Source organism: Papilio polytes, unplaced genomic scaffold (genome assembly GCF_000836215.1).
Source record: "Papilio polytes unplaced genomic scaffold, Ppol_1.0 DF824381.1, whole genome shotgun sequence".
NCBI lineage: Eukaryota > Metazoa > Arthropoda > Insecta > Lepidoptera > Papilionidae > Papilio > Papilio polytes.
The window spans coordinates 66,291-80,040 of NW_013524823.1; the positions used below are offsets into that span (position 1 = coordinate 66,291).

At 32.8% G+C, this 13,750-nt stretch overlaps 1 protein-coding gene across 1 annotated transcript in view; it reads left to right on the forward strand.

Moving 5' to 3' along the window:
- Positions 1–3,618: 3,618 nt before the first annotated feature.
- LOC106111893 (gamma-aminobutyric acid receptor subunit beta-like) overlaps positions 3,619–13,750 on the forward strand; it is a 34,388-nt gene continuing 24,256 nt past the window's right edge. The window contains exon 1 of the mRNA XM_013294091.1: positions 3,619–3,707. Coding sequence (XP_013149545.1) covers positions 3,619–3,707 — 89 coding nt within the window. The remainder of the gene's footprint in view (positions 3,708–13,750) is intronic.

Below are 13,750 nucleotides of genomic sequence, written 5' to 3' on the forward strand. Positions count from 1 at the left end.
ACAATTTACACTTTTTGCATTGAACCATTTTTAACTAAGTAAAGAGCAATATTGATATTAAGTACGTCCGTACGCTGGGTGCGCGCGCGCGGTATTTATAAAAAAACAATGCCAAATTTAATTGAGATTCGTTCAGCAATTTAGGCGACAAACTCTTACAAACTATCCATCTAAACTTTCACATTTATAATATTAGTATGATTATGTTAGCCCTTATACATTATTTATGTTTCTCGATATTTACCATAGCATTAAGAACAGGTTATTTTAGGAAAATAATATCGCTTAACGTATATGGATAAGAGTTTCAACTCAGCAATAACTATACCTATAGTTGTCCACTCTGACCTAGTACGAGTTGGTTAACTCTACATACATCTTTGATTTTCTTTGCAGTTAAGTGCTAGTTGGATTACGATGTTTCCCATAACTGTATGAATTATATTAACAAAAATTATATCGTTCACATTTCGAAAGTAAATTTATCTACGATGATATTAAGAGCGCGCGCGCTCCTTTGACCAAAATATCTCACGACTGTTTAGTCGCACTTTGATTCCTATGAGCTTATAGCAAAGTACTCGATTTTTAATTAACTGCGAAACAATCGACAATCGCACAGTCGTGCGACAGTTTAGTCAACGGTGTACGCCTGCTTTTCTATGAAACATGCATCACAAGCTGCCACAGACGGATTAAATTCTCCATTCAGCTACCCTGTAATAAACTATCCTCGATCGAGTCTATCGGCTCAGTTGGAATAGATAACCGAATGTTAGTTATACAATTTAGAACTAGTTTCTATGAAAGATAATGGATCTAGCTCTTAAAACCTTAGCTAGGAATTGGATGTGAATTTCAATACTCTGCAGTTATACTACAACGGCCTTATATGTAGAATGAATAATAGTAATTAAAAATGGATTTTATCGGTTTACCTGTAGATTATTATATTATCTATTTTATTACACCAGCTGCTCACTATACCTCCCGACAGAGGGGCTCTGAGCCTACCCTTATAAGGGGTGACTAGGCCATAGTCAACTACGCTGACCAAGTGCGGGTTGGTTGACTTCACACATATCTTTGAATTTCTTCGCCGATATGTGCAGGTTGCATCACGATGTTTTCCTTCACTGTAAAAACGTCGGGTAAATTATGTACATATAAAAATTCGATAAATCGGAAATCACATTGGTAAATGGCGGGATTCGAACCCAAGACCTGTAGATTACCTTTCTAGAGCTGAAATTATTTTAAAAATCGACTCAATAATTTTTGAGTTATTTCAATACATGCAAAAATACAAATCTTTCCTCTTTACGAGTATAATATGAGTATAGATAGAGAAATTTGGATTATAAGGTAAATCTAATTTTGAACATTTTTATCAGCCTATCCGCAAGGTTGTACCGACTTAATGGTACATTTACTAAAAGGTATTATAATAAAAACTGCGAAGTATCATGGAATAAATTTATTTATTGATAAAAACGCCTAAGTCCTTTGGATTCATCCATGTTAAAGCCGACTTTGCGCCACAACTACATTAGACGCCCAGGTGCTAAAATTAGTACAGTGTTATTAAAATATATGGGTAGAGTTAGAACTCGAAAGAAATTAGAATTTCTGTCATCCGCGCGCCCTTGGACGGACGGGCGATGAAGGCATTGATTTAGTAAACTGTATTTGTTTAACATAGTAAAGTTGTAGAAATGTAAAATTTGGAATCGGAATAAGGTTTGTATTTTATGTGTGTAATTTCGTAGGTATCATGTACGTAACTTCATGCCTTGGAACGCTCACGGTGTTGGCGATGTGCCAAAAGTTCCAGGGGCCATATAGCGTACTCCCGGTTACATATCTACCAACAGTGTTGTAATTAGCTGAATAATTCTTAACTTTATTTATTTAACCAGAAGCCAAATGAAAAGTTACATTAAAATGTATCATTAAATTTCATTAACTATCATCATTCACAATGGCTAACATCACTTGACTATGATGGTACAGAAAGTTTTTTAAAAATAGTTCAATAAATTAAAGAATGTATACGACTTAGTTACGCTTAAATATAAAGTAGTTAAAACATGACATAAATATACGTACATATATTTACAAAAACAAACACACATATATACACCCAAATACGCATGTATACGTCCACACACTCAAGCATCCAAGCACATTCATGTGAATACAAACATACAATACACCAAGTAGCTCATAACAAAAAAAATATCTTTTTATGTATAACTCTCATCTTATTTTGTAACCATGTATTTTAAATTCCGCAAGACAATCGTTAAAAGAAGTCGCTGCCTCCTGAAACAAAGTTATTACTAGCTCAGGAGACAGAGTCCCACTAACTGTACTAAACTATTTTAGATCAATGAAGTATTTTTATTTTTTTTTTATCATCAATGACCTGTATTAAATAATAAATGAAGATTTATTAATAATACGTGACAAACATTTTAAATTTTTTATCTAAGTATTTTTGATATCCTCTGGTCCCATGTTTTACTAAAAATTTATTAAGAACTGCTTAGTGCTTTAGCAAAAATAAAGGTTAAATTCATTCTTATTGCATCAGCTATTGCTAAAATAATCGTTTTTAAGATAGCGAAGTCTTTAGCCTTGCCACTTTGTAGCCGCAATATCAAAAAAGCGACGACCGAACTCCACGTGAAGTTAAATGCCGCTCAAATCTAAGATTGCAAGCGAGAAACCCTACAAAATGCTTGCTTTTTAAATAATAATTGTAAACTTATAAACCCCTAAAGAGTACCGATTCAAAACCAGGGAAAGTTTTAGTTGTCAAAAAAAAAGGTCAAAACACCAGTATATTTAAATATAATTATAGTAAATTATACTTTCATATAAATTAACTAATAAACTTTAGCAATAGTTCAGAAATATGACAAATATTTACAAATAAAAGTTCACATTGCAACCGTCAACTTTGATGAAAAAGTTTAACAATGTATTAAATTTATTTTCTCTGAAACTATATCGACTACTTTTTAGTAAAAGAGGAAAATCTTCTCGCAAAAATATTACTACATTTATTTGACCATTTCAGCGCTTTTCAGAAGTATTTGTGTATTAAATTTATTTCACGCGTCAGCATTGGCGGCTTATTAATGCCACCGGCCCGTGATAAGCTTTTAAAAGGCATATTTAAAAATGATTGTAAATATAAATCGGATCTGAACTCTGAACTGAATAAAGTAACGGAAGTCGCCACGCAACGTTCAGTTTGTAAAAGTCGTTGGAGTATTTCAATCGATATTCTCGATCGATATTTTTCAGTTGATTGTAAAACTGTTGGTTCCGATGGGAAATGGAAGGGGCGCTTTTGCAACGCATGAGGCACGTGAAGCCGTGGTGTCGCAGTGTCAAGATGGAGTGTCTAGTGTGTTTGTCGCTCGATAAGACCAGTGAGGATCTGAGCATCATGGTGGTAACAGAAAGCGGCAACCGGATTGCGGTCGATAGGTAGTCGGGCGCAAGCGCGAGCCTCGGTAGCGCCGAAGCCGGGGTGCAGGTTAGTCCGTTGAATGTGACGCGGCTGCCGGCAGCCTCCGTCCGCCCGCCCGCTAGCGGGCGCGAAACATGCACGCGGCTCGATCTCGCGGCGTGCACACGATCCCCCTCGTCCTAGCTCTCGCCATAGCTTGGTTGCCTCATGCCGACCACGCTGCGTGAGTATGAGACATTTACACCACAAAATACACTTTGCCCGCCAAAACCACATTAAACTTGAAGAAGCCGTTAAATTTAAAAACTCTTGAAGATTTTTAAAACTATTGAAAACACTATAAAAAAATTGGTGAAAATTTTTTTCAATATTAAAAATATTTTTTAAATATCTGGATGACATTTTAAAATTATTTGGATCGAAAAAAAAAAATCCTGTACTAAAAAAATTAAATAAAAAATCTGCAAATTTTGGGACCAAGTTTGTGATAGAAAAATATAAATTTAAATTATTTGCCAAATAAACAAAAATTTCGAAGTGGCAAAAATAAATAAAATAGAACGGGCCTTCAATTATATTACCAAACACACATTTTCTTACACTTTTTGCAGATAATTTGTGTATTATGTTGTGTATAAAATAAGATCAAAATAAAATATTATTTTTATTTAAAAAATCAATACGGAAGAAATTATCGCAAATAAAACAAATAAACCCAAATATTAATATTCGAATTAAAAAATTATCCGGGAAATCGAAATTATTCGTTGAAGTCTAAAACATCGCGTAGTAAAATTACTGAAAAGTTATAAAATGCGATAATTTCTTCTTAAAATTTTATTTTAAATATGAAAACCCCCGCAGCAAAAGAAAATGGGCGATCTCCTAAACGGATTATAAAAAAATACATTTTATTTATCTAAGTGTTTGTAAAAAGAAAATTTTATTAACGTTTTATTTTTAATCGAAATACAAATCGAACAATTATATCACGGGCGACGGAGAATGGAAAAAATTAAAGAGAGAAAAATTATATAAGCCAGCACGTTGCCAAAGCTGCTCTTTGCTACAATATTTTAGGCATTTCTATTATCGAATAACTCTCACAGCATACATTTCATTATACAAACGTGTATATGTTCAAATATTTAACATTTATACATGTTATGAGTAATTAGAAGATTATGCTTTATAAAAATGAAATAAAGTATTCGACAAATGTTCCACATAACACTTGGTATAATAATTTACGTTTTAACCGTAATGATATGGGCGGGAAACATGGTGGAATCCATTTCGTTATTACTCTGCGTGTTTCATATAAAAATATATCTAAAGAGACCTCGTCAGGCGGTCTGTCTCTGTTAGCTCTCACATCATTCTAAAGCAACTACAATGTCACTCCCATTTAATAATTAAATCCATTATCGCACCATCACAATCTTCCCAGTTACTTTAAAAACATCAATTTTATGGACCACTTTACTGCCAACTCTATTTCTAAAACATCTTAAACCTTATAGAATCATACGAAATTCAACTAGAATCCAAAATAAATAGCGAAATAAAATTAATAACATTTAGTTCATACTGCCAATTATTTAAATCGCCTTAACATTATTAAATCTCTTACGTGGATTTTTTATCTAAATAAATATAAATTCTTGTTTTGCATTAACTTCCATTGAAATAACGAATGCATATTAAAGTTAAAAAAAAAACTTTTTTAGAATTTCCACACAATAATGATATAAAACCTATAAACATTTTAACTAAAAATACACTGACAGGGCATTCACACGCGCCGTGTTTAGCTAGCGACATCAACGTCCAAGACACTTGATTCATCTACAGTTTTATAGAAATAAATTATGTTGTATTGACATCGCTTTATTTGTCTACTTTATAAGTATTTTTTTGTTTCAGTCGATGCTATCGATTATTGCTTTACAATTAAAACTAAAAATAAAAAATACAAAATATTTGGAATAAAGACAAAAATACTTATTATCAAGTAAATTTGATAAGACATCAACATCTGCCTAATCTTTTTGTTAACAGGTTTGATGGCGTATTTATTTATAAATCTTTAATATTTAATAAAGTTTAACATTTGTCATTCTGGTCATCCGAATTCAGGAATGCAGTATGAACATGTTAATGTCAAAATTAAATTCTCGTAAAATACTGTTTAAAATATATTAATTTATCTGAAGCAAATAACTGAAACGGCAAATTGAAACACATATTTGTTTTCATATTCCGTGAAAGCGACATTGGCTTTGACCATGACGAGGATTCTGCATTTATTACATAAAATAGAGCTTTGAATGCTCCGCTCTTATTGAAACTAAATATTGCGCTCACGGTTTTCAGTGGAAGCAAAACAAACATTCACGTAATTCAAGTTCCCTCGCTGTTAATTTCCTAGAATTGAAATATTTCAGCGCTTTGAGAAATATTCATGGTCACGGTTACGCTAGCGAAATGTAAACTTCAACATTTTCAAGGTTACAGATGAAAGCTCGCATCTAGTGTGCGGATTTTACAGTGCTCGAAAGGTTTTATTTGACGTGTGCAAATACACGAATAATATTGAAATTGGACTGGCAATTTATTTTTCAACGCTGTTTAATAATTTAGTTCATGAACTTTATACGCGAACTAGACACTAACGCTCAAGTCTAATAAATCAAGTAAAATGTTAATCACTATAAATTAGTCTAATGAATAATAATTATGTTAAGCAACGAGAGTAAGACAATCTCCTTAAGCAGTAACTTCCTCTCTATAATGATTTATTGTACTGCCATCAAACAATGCAATACACTTTTATTATACTAAGGTCCCGATTCATTTGTAACGAGTTTGCATTGTTTTTGCTGTCTTTTTCAGGGAAAGTCACGGAATAGCATCGAAAGTTCGTAACTTCAATTGAAAAAAGCCAATTCACTAACTCTACAGCGAGATGGAATTGTGATTTGTCGTGGCGCTATAGGTCGATATTGTACTTTAAAAAAGTAACATAACAAAAGTTGTCAAACACAAAAAAAAAATATGAGGCGTATTTTTAAAGATGTATGAAGTTTATTTACCTTCTTACAAAATATCTATCCGCGTTATAACTCAACAATGCGATATGTTTACGGTGAAATCTATATGATTAAATTACCGACTGACTAAAAAATAATTATTAAAATATTTTGTTAATAAAGAATTAAATGTAAATCGATCATATTATGTGGGTGGGAAGCCGATATGATTGCGGACGCCGAGAGACGCTTGTCGCGGTTCACAAGCGGATTACAGCACGCGAACAACCGCGGCGCGCATGTTATCGGCAAATTATGAATGCTGCCACTTTGTAATTTGTCTAGGCAAGTTGTACACTCAGAAAATAATTTCACAAAACGACGTGTTACATTTAACTCTTTTTCGGCGATATATTAAGTTAACGGTCCAACTGATTGACAAGGAAATGTCACCTTTACAAATTGCCTAAAAGCGTGCTGACTTGGCAAACAATTGACAATCACACAACGGTTGTGCGATAGTTTAGTCAAAGCCGCTCTAATTGTATTCATATAATTATTTTTTCATTGAGCATCGATGTCTCACGGTTAAGCACTTAATTTGTAATCAGGTCCTGGGTTCGAATCTCGCCATGTGAGATTAATTTTTAGATTTTGAGAATTCTTTAAGTAGATTTCCGTGACGTTTTAAAATGTGTGCATCATCAACCTGAACATATCTGAGAACTCAAAGGTATGAGTAAACTTAACCAACCCACATTGGACTAGCGTGTTGACTATAGCTTGGTGAGCTGATGAAGTAGAATCGTATCGATTTATGAATGAATCTGTTTGAAACGATTAGTTTTTAAAATTTGTCGGCAAGGTACAAACGGGCCGTATTCATGATCGGTCGACGACGTACCGGCATCAATGTTATGCATGTGCAACCGCGAGAATTGCCGCAGGACTATCGTCGGTTGCAAGTTTGTTACCGCTGTAGGGCTTATGAAAATCGTTCATAGTCGCATATTGTTGTGATGTGGTAGTTATTTTATTTAGTAAAATATTGTGTAATTCCAAACAAGTAGTGAGAAATCAACTTTAAATAGTTATAATATTTAAAAAGACATTTCTTGGGTCGCAGACCATAAAACGCTAATAAAAAGTTGTTTACTAAAATAAAATCTATAACTGATTCAATTACAAAGAGATAACAAAATTAAAATGCAGTCTTCAAAGTCAATATTCTCGAACGGGAATGCTGACGAGCTGAAATGTTCCTAGAAAATCCGCAGTTACGACTTGCTCGGGAAAGGCTTTAAATTTTCCATTTCATTTTCTGCAAAATAAAGTTCAATTTCAAAACAGCGGAGTTACTGCAAATGGCTATTAAATTATAAATAGATATCACGTTTAACACTTGTTGAGAATATTGAAAACCTATTACATCTTTGTACTTTGATTTTTAATATTCTATTCAATCTAGTTTTTTAATCTAGACAGCACAATAACATCGCAATCGCATTAGGGAAATAAGCCCGTCAATGCTCTAGTGTTGTTCGGAAGCGGCGTTAACTTGAGTATTATATTTTATATTATTTTTTTTTCATTCAATGAATCATCTTGTGTTTTCATCGCTTTTATTCATTAGTACTTCGGTAGCTTTGAACTTCTTTATGGAACTTGGATAATGGACTACAGTCCGAGAAACTTTTTCACAAAGTAGAAATAAAATAGCATTGGCATTTACAAGGGTACAGTTGTTACTTGTGTTTTCTTATCCGACATTGACATTGACTTAGTCATTTTTGACACTTCGATAAGAAAACATTTTCAACATTTAATCCGTGGCCATAGAACACTCAAGGGGATACTCCTGTCACATACATATCATTTGCGTTGAACATTTACATTTACTACATTTTATGTTAAAAAGTATATCAATATTCGAAAACGCTATAATATTAAAGTAAGGCACAATCCTCTCAAAATGTTTAATAATTCCCAATAGACAAATATCTTGTATATTTCAAAGCCTTTGAACTTTCGACTTTGTCAGGCCTCGGCGGCAATAAACAGTCTTTTCTCGCTTCCAAACACTTTCAATAATATATTAAAAGTGTTTTTTGATATCTGTCTGACATCAAAAGTAGTCATGTAATTTGTTGCGAATTTAATTACGCAACGTTAATAAAGAAATTATACTATTTTTAATTGAAAACATTTAAGTTCATTGCCTTTTTAATTTGTATCAATCTTGGGTTCAGAAAAAACATCGATTTATAAATGTTTTTGTACCCCAATGTCGTTTCCAATACAAAGGAATCAATCCGAATTTCGTATTCATGTTCTTAACGGCTTTACGAGTGAAATTCCGAGATTCCTTCATTAAACGTCAGCCTTTGCAAGAGCCGACTGAGAGTGACCTTTATTCGAAAACTGCTTTACCATTTCAAGCCTCTATTTCATACAATACGCAAACTGTAAGATTAGCGTTTATTTTAATTAAATTAATGGAATATCGATACGAATAAATTTAAAAAAGTAAGTGTATATCAGATTTTTTCTTAAAATACTTTGCTTTGATGACTTGAATTTAAAATCATTGATTTAATTTAAACACGTCAAAAAATCATCATAATTTCCATACTTATATTATGAATATAAAAGTTTGGATGGATGCTTGTTATACGTATCTCCAAAACGACTTACCGCAGCATGTTTAGTACATATGTGGAACTTAGTCTGGATACACATAGGGTACTTACCAAGTTTTGTTTTCTAATACCGTGCGGACGAAGTTACTTTTTAGTTTAGACAAATAAAATTGGAATGAAAGCTCTTTTTAAATTCTGACATAAGTGAATATACAGCACGCAATGCCAACACGGCATATGAAAAGAATACGACTAACGAACGAAATGTATATTTTTTTACTTTTCACTTTTCGTTGTTGCTATTTTTATTAACAAAGAACAACTCAATACTAACGAATGTATGCTGCAACGAATCTTGAAACGGAAAATTTAATCTAGTTTTACTTACAAAGAAAAAACAAATTTATTTTATAACATTTGTGGGATATAAAACTTGGAAAAGTAAACGACAAACGGTCACGGTCAATTCATTTTATACGTTAAATAGCTTTTTTTTAGACAGAAATGATAATTGCTCAATTATATAACTTAACTAGCTTTCGCCCGCAACTCCGTCGGGGCGGAATAAAAACAAAACAAATGCAAGTAGCCTACGTGTTCTTCTCTTCCATCCTTATCTTTCTTTCTCCATCCATCCATCCATCCATCCATCCATCCATCCATCCAATTCCATCCATCCATCCATCCATCCATCCATCCATCCATCCATCCATCCATCCATCCATCCATCCATTCATCCATCCATCAATCTATAGTGTCGCATTTATTATATTAGTATGAGCAGTTTTTATTTTAAATTGACGAATAGGTTAAGTGCTAACTTATTTGAAAACTTTAGTTGTCGTCTTTCTTAAATTTTTTTAATGTTTAAAAAAATACATAATAAATACATAGCTTAAAACTCTATTTTTAACCTTTTCGGTAAAGAATATATGATCCATATCAAAAAAGAAGCATTTTCGTAAATAGAAAGGAAGGAAAGAAAAGCGAATAGGAATTATTTTATCAAATTGACATTGACGGCAAGGGATGCTTTGGGAACAGTTGTGTCAATAGATATAACAAAGGATAGTTCCGAAGTAAAAAATTATGACTAAATAAAATTTACTGTAAACATTGTTGCTATTTTATATTTCATAGTTGCATCTATTTTTAAGTTTTCGATCAGCTCAGAGGAACAAAGCCCAAATTGGTAGTTTTTAAAATATCTTGTTTGTTGAGAACTTTGCAGTGTTTAATCGCGCAATGTTTGTCGGCAGTTTTACTGTTTAAGTTAAGTTGCGGAGCGGAGAGTAATTTTGTTTTCTTATTTACTTTTGCGTTTGTGATAACAGTTAGGCAATTCCCACTGGATAGTTCAGCGTTTCTGTCGAAGAAATTCTCGTGGTATTCACATGTCTTTTTTATTAAGCGAAAATGTGGAGGGTCACAATTCATCTGTATGTTTTTTTGTTCACTGTCCTAAATACAGTTACACCAAATTATGTGGTATGATACGAATGCAATCTTTCCATAACTTTGGACTTTCCATTTTTTCTTATAACATAAGGTGGCAAACGAGCAAGCGGCCACCTGAATCCGCCAAAATGGCGAAGCGACGGCTGCCTATAGACATCCGCAATTGCAGATGCGTTGCCTACCCGAGTCCGACAGAGGAGGAGACGCACATAAAGAGGATATTTCCCCTTCCTATGCTTCTCCTCCACCGTCAAATCCACTTCCACTTCCCACCCTCTCCTTATAAGAAGAGGGTGGTAAAGAGAAAGGGACTTAAATTAGGCCTCCGGCACCACACTCATCAGACGAAACACGGAATTACTTCCACTTCACGCCTGTCTTCTGTGTGGTCGTGGTATTGCACCGGGCGTGCCGGCCCATTTGTGCTAAGATGTTAAAGCGGGCACTGCCACTGTTAATGGAAGAACCAAAGAAGTAATTTGGGAGTATTGTAGCTACCAATTGTATTTTTATTAGACCTTTTTTTCAAATATGAACATATAAAATTTTTTTTAAACTGTGTAGCAGGTTTTGTATATTATCTTAAGATTTATGGTAAACTACGTACGTTAGCAATTAACTTAGTTTTAAAGTTCACGTAAGAAGTGGTTAATTATCTCATTTATTACATTTCCCTAGGAGCACAAAAGAGAACAATGAAAATTGATCTATTTCCTTTTAGCTAATGCCGCAATGAGTAAAAAAGGATAACTTCGAAGCAAAGTTCAAGTTCGAAAGCAACTCAATATTACTTAGCTCTTTTGTTGCGGACCTTGGAGCGAAGCTTAAAAGTGAAATTGATTGTTCTTTAAGCATGATGGATTATGTGCGAACTATAAAATTAGTTACAGTAGTTTGTTAGAGAGATGACTTTTATCTATTATCTACTACCTATAACTATTATATTAAAAAGTTAATAAATTAGCTAAGCTAGAATAATGTTACTATGATAATAAATCCATCACCAACATCAGACTAAGTAAGAACGCATAGAGGACCGTTTAAATTAAATTTTATTTACGAATGTACATTTTTATATCAACAACATTACTGGAAAAAATCTACATGCCGTCAATATTATTACAAAAGGCTGTCTGCTCTTTGAAATCCCACTTCTTCATAAGAAATTTATAGAAAAATGAATACTAATATAGAACTCCAAGAAGAAAGTAAACATCATAGATTGCTTTTAGCTATTTTTTTTAAATTGGAATAAATATTTTATTATATATTTCTTAAAAATATTAAACGAATGATGCATAATAATGTAAGCAAGTGTATACATGTACCAAAGCTTCGTTAATGAGAACTATGATCAGAACTCCACGGTCATGCTTTAAGCGGATTACAAAGACCAACAACGGAAGCGCTATATGGACTCTATACAAAGACATTGTATGTTTTGTTAATGTTCACTTTACACTTTGCTACTGTGTATTTTCCGCATATTGACATCGTTTATTTTATAACACTTAAGCAACTTGTACTAAGATATATTTTAAAATCATACTATTACTATTACAATACTATATATCTTTTTAATATTACAAATATGAAAGTTTAGATGGTTATTAGAGTTTGTAGCCTAAACGACTGAACAGATAGATGTAGAGCTTAATCTGGAAGCATACATAGGCTACTTACTTTAGTTTTTTTAATACCAGGTGGTCGGAGTTGTGGGCGAAAGTTATTTGCCTATAATTGCATTGGAATATTATATTTGAGGCGTTTCATTTCAGTTGACGTTTTTATGTTTTTAAAGATATTTAGATACTAAATTATTTTAACAAAATAACTTATATTATTTAGTACCTTTAATACTACATAATTGATTCTCTGATAAATGAAAATTCAATTTTATTTCCTTTAGTAATCGAACTCGGAAATCATACCATGGCAAGTATTGTTTTTAATTAAGCTACGAGATACATGATTTTAACGCAGCGGCCGACCTCTCGGATTTTAATATTTAACAAGCTTAATAAAATTCACTAATTAATTGGGTCTGTTACATCATTTATTCATTTTAACAATAAAAAAAACTATTGCTTACAATTTTCGTAACCCGCGATATACTCGTTAGTTGTGGAATCGCGAAATAATAGCCTCAACTAAAACTAGCAATTATCTTTAACTTAGGGCAAGGTATAAAATTACCTTTATAATACAGCTTACAAAAACAATACTTACATACTTCATACTTATATCAAAAATGCGAAAGTTTAGATGAATTAAATTGATCTATATTATTAACGATATCACAATGTTCCCGTACTTACCGCGTGCTTAATAAAACATTTAGAACAACGATATGGTCCAAGATTTGAAATTTATCAAGAAAAATGCAAAAAACATTTATTTTCTATCTAAAAGCTTAACTTATACGAGTACGTTCAACATTGTGTTGAGACAGCGTAAAAGTTGAATAGAACCGAGATCGACAAGATTTAGTTTCTTGGTACTTCTAGATACCGTTGTTGTATGCGATGTTACAATAGTGAGCAGAGCAGTAGACTTACTGTTAATCACCACTGCTCTACCTTATCGTGTGCGTTCAAACAATTACAGTACTGCACTGTCTATTACTCTGCGTACTTGTTCTGTTCTCGAGCGGCACTAGCGTAAGGGTAAACTGGATAATGCGTCAATGCTATGCGGAAATTTATTGGACGTTTATTATTTAGACCATTGGAATAAATGATGAGGTTTTGATAACCAAATGTTTAATTGAATACTTACCTTATATTAGTGTCCCAAGTGGGCCGAAATTTCTCGTGTGTACGGGAAAGCTGCTTGAATCTATTAATAGATGTTAAAAGGAGAATACTAAGTGTAAGATGCAAAGACGAAGAGCGAAGTAATACCTCGATATGTTCAATATATATTGTTCTATCAATTTATAAATACCTTGACATATTTAACTTTGATATAAAATTCCGAACGTTAATGTTGAAATTGACACAAAGCGAAGGTTTCATATAGATTACAAGTGTTTGAGATCGGTTGTATTCAAAAATATATTATTATTGGATGTTATAGATTATTTTATTTGCATGCTATGCAATAAAAATAATAGAATAAAGGATGTCAGCAATCAC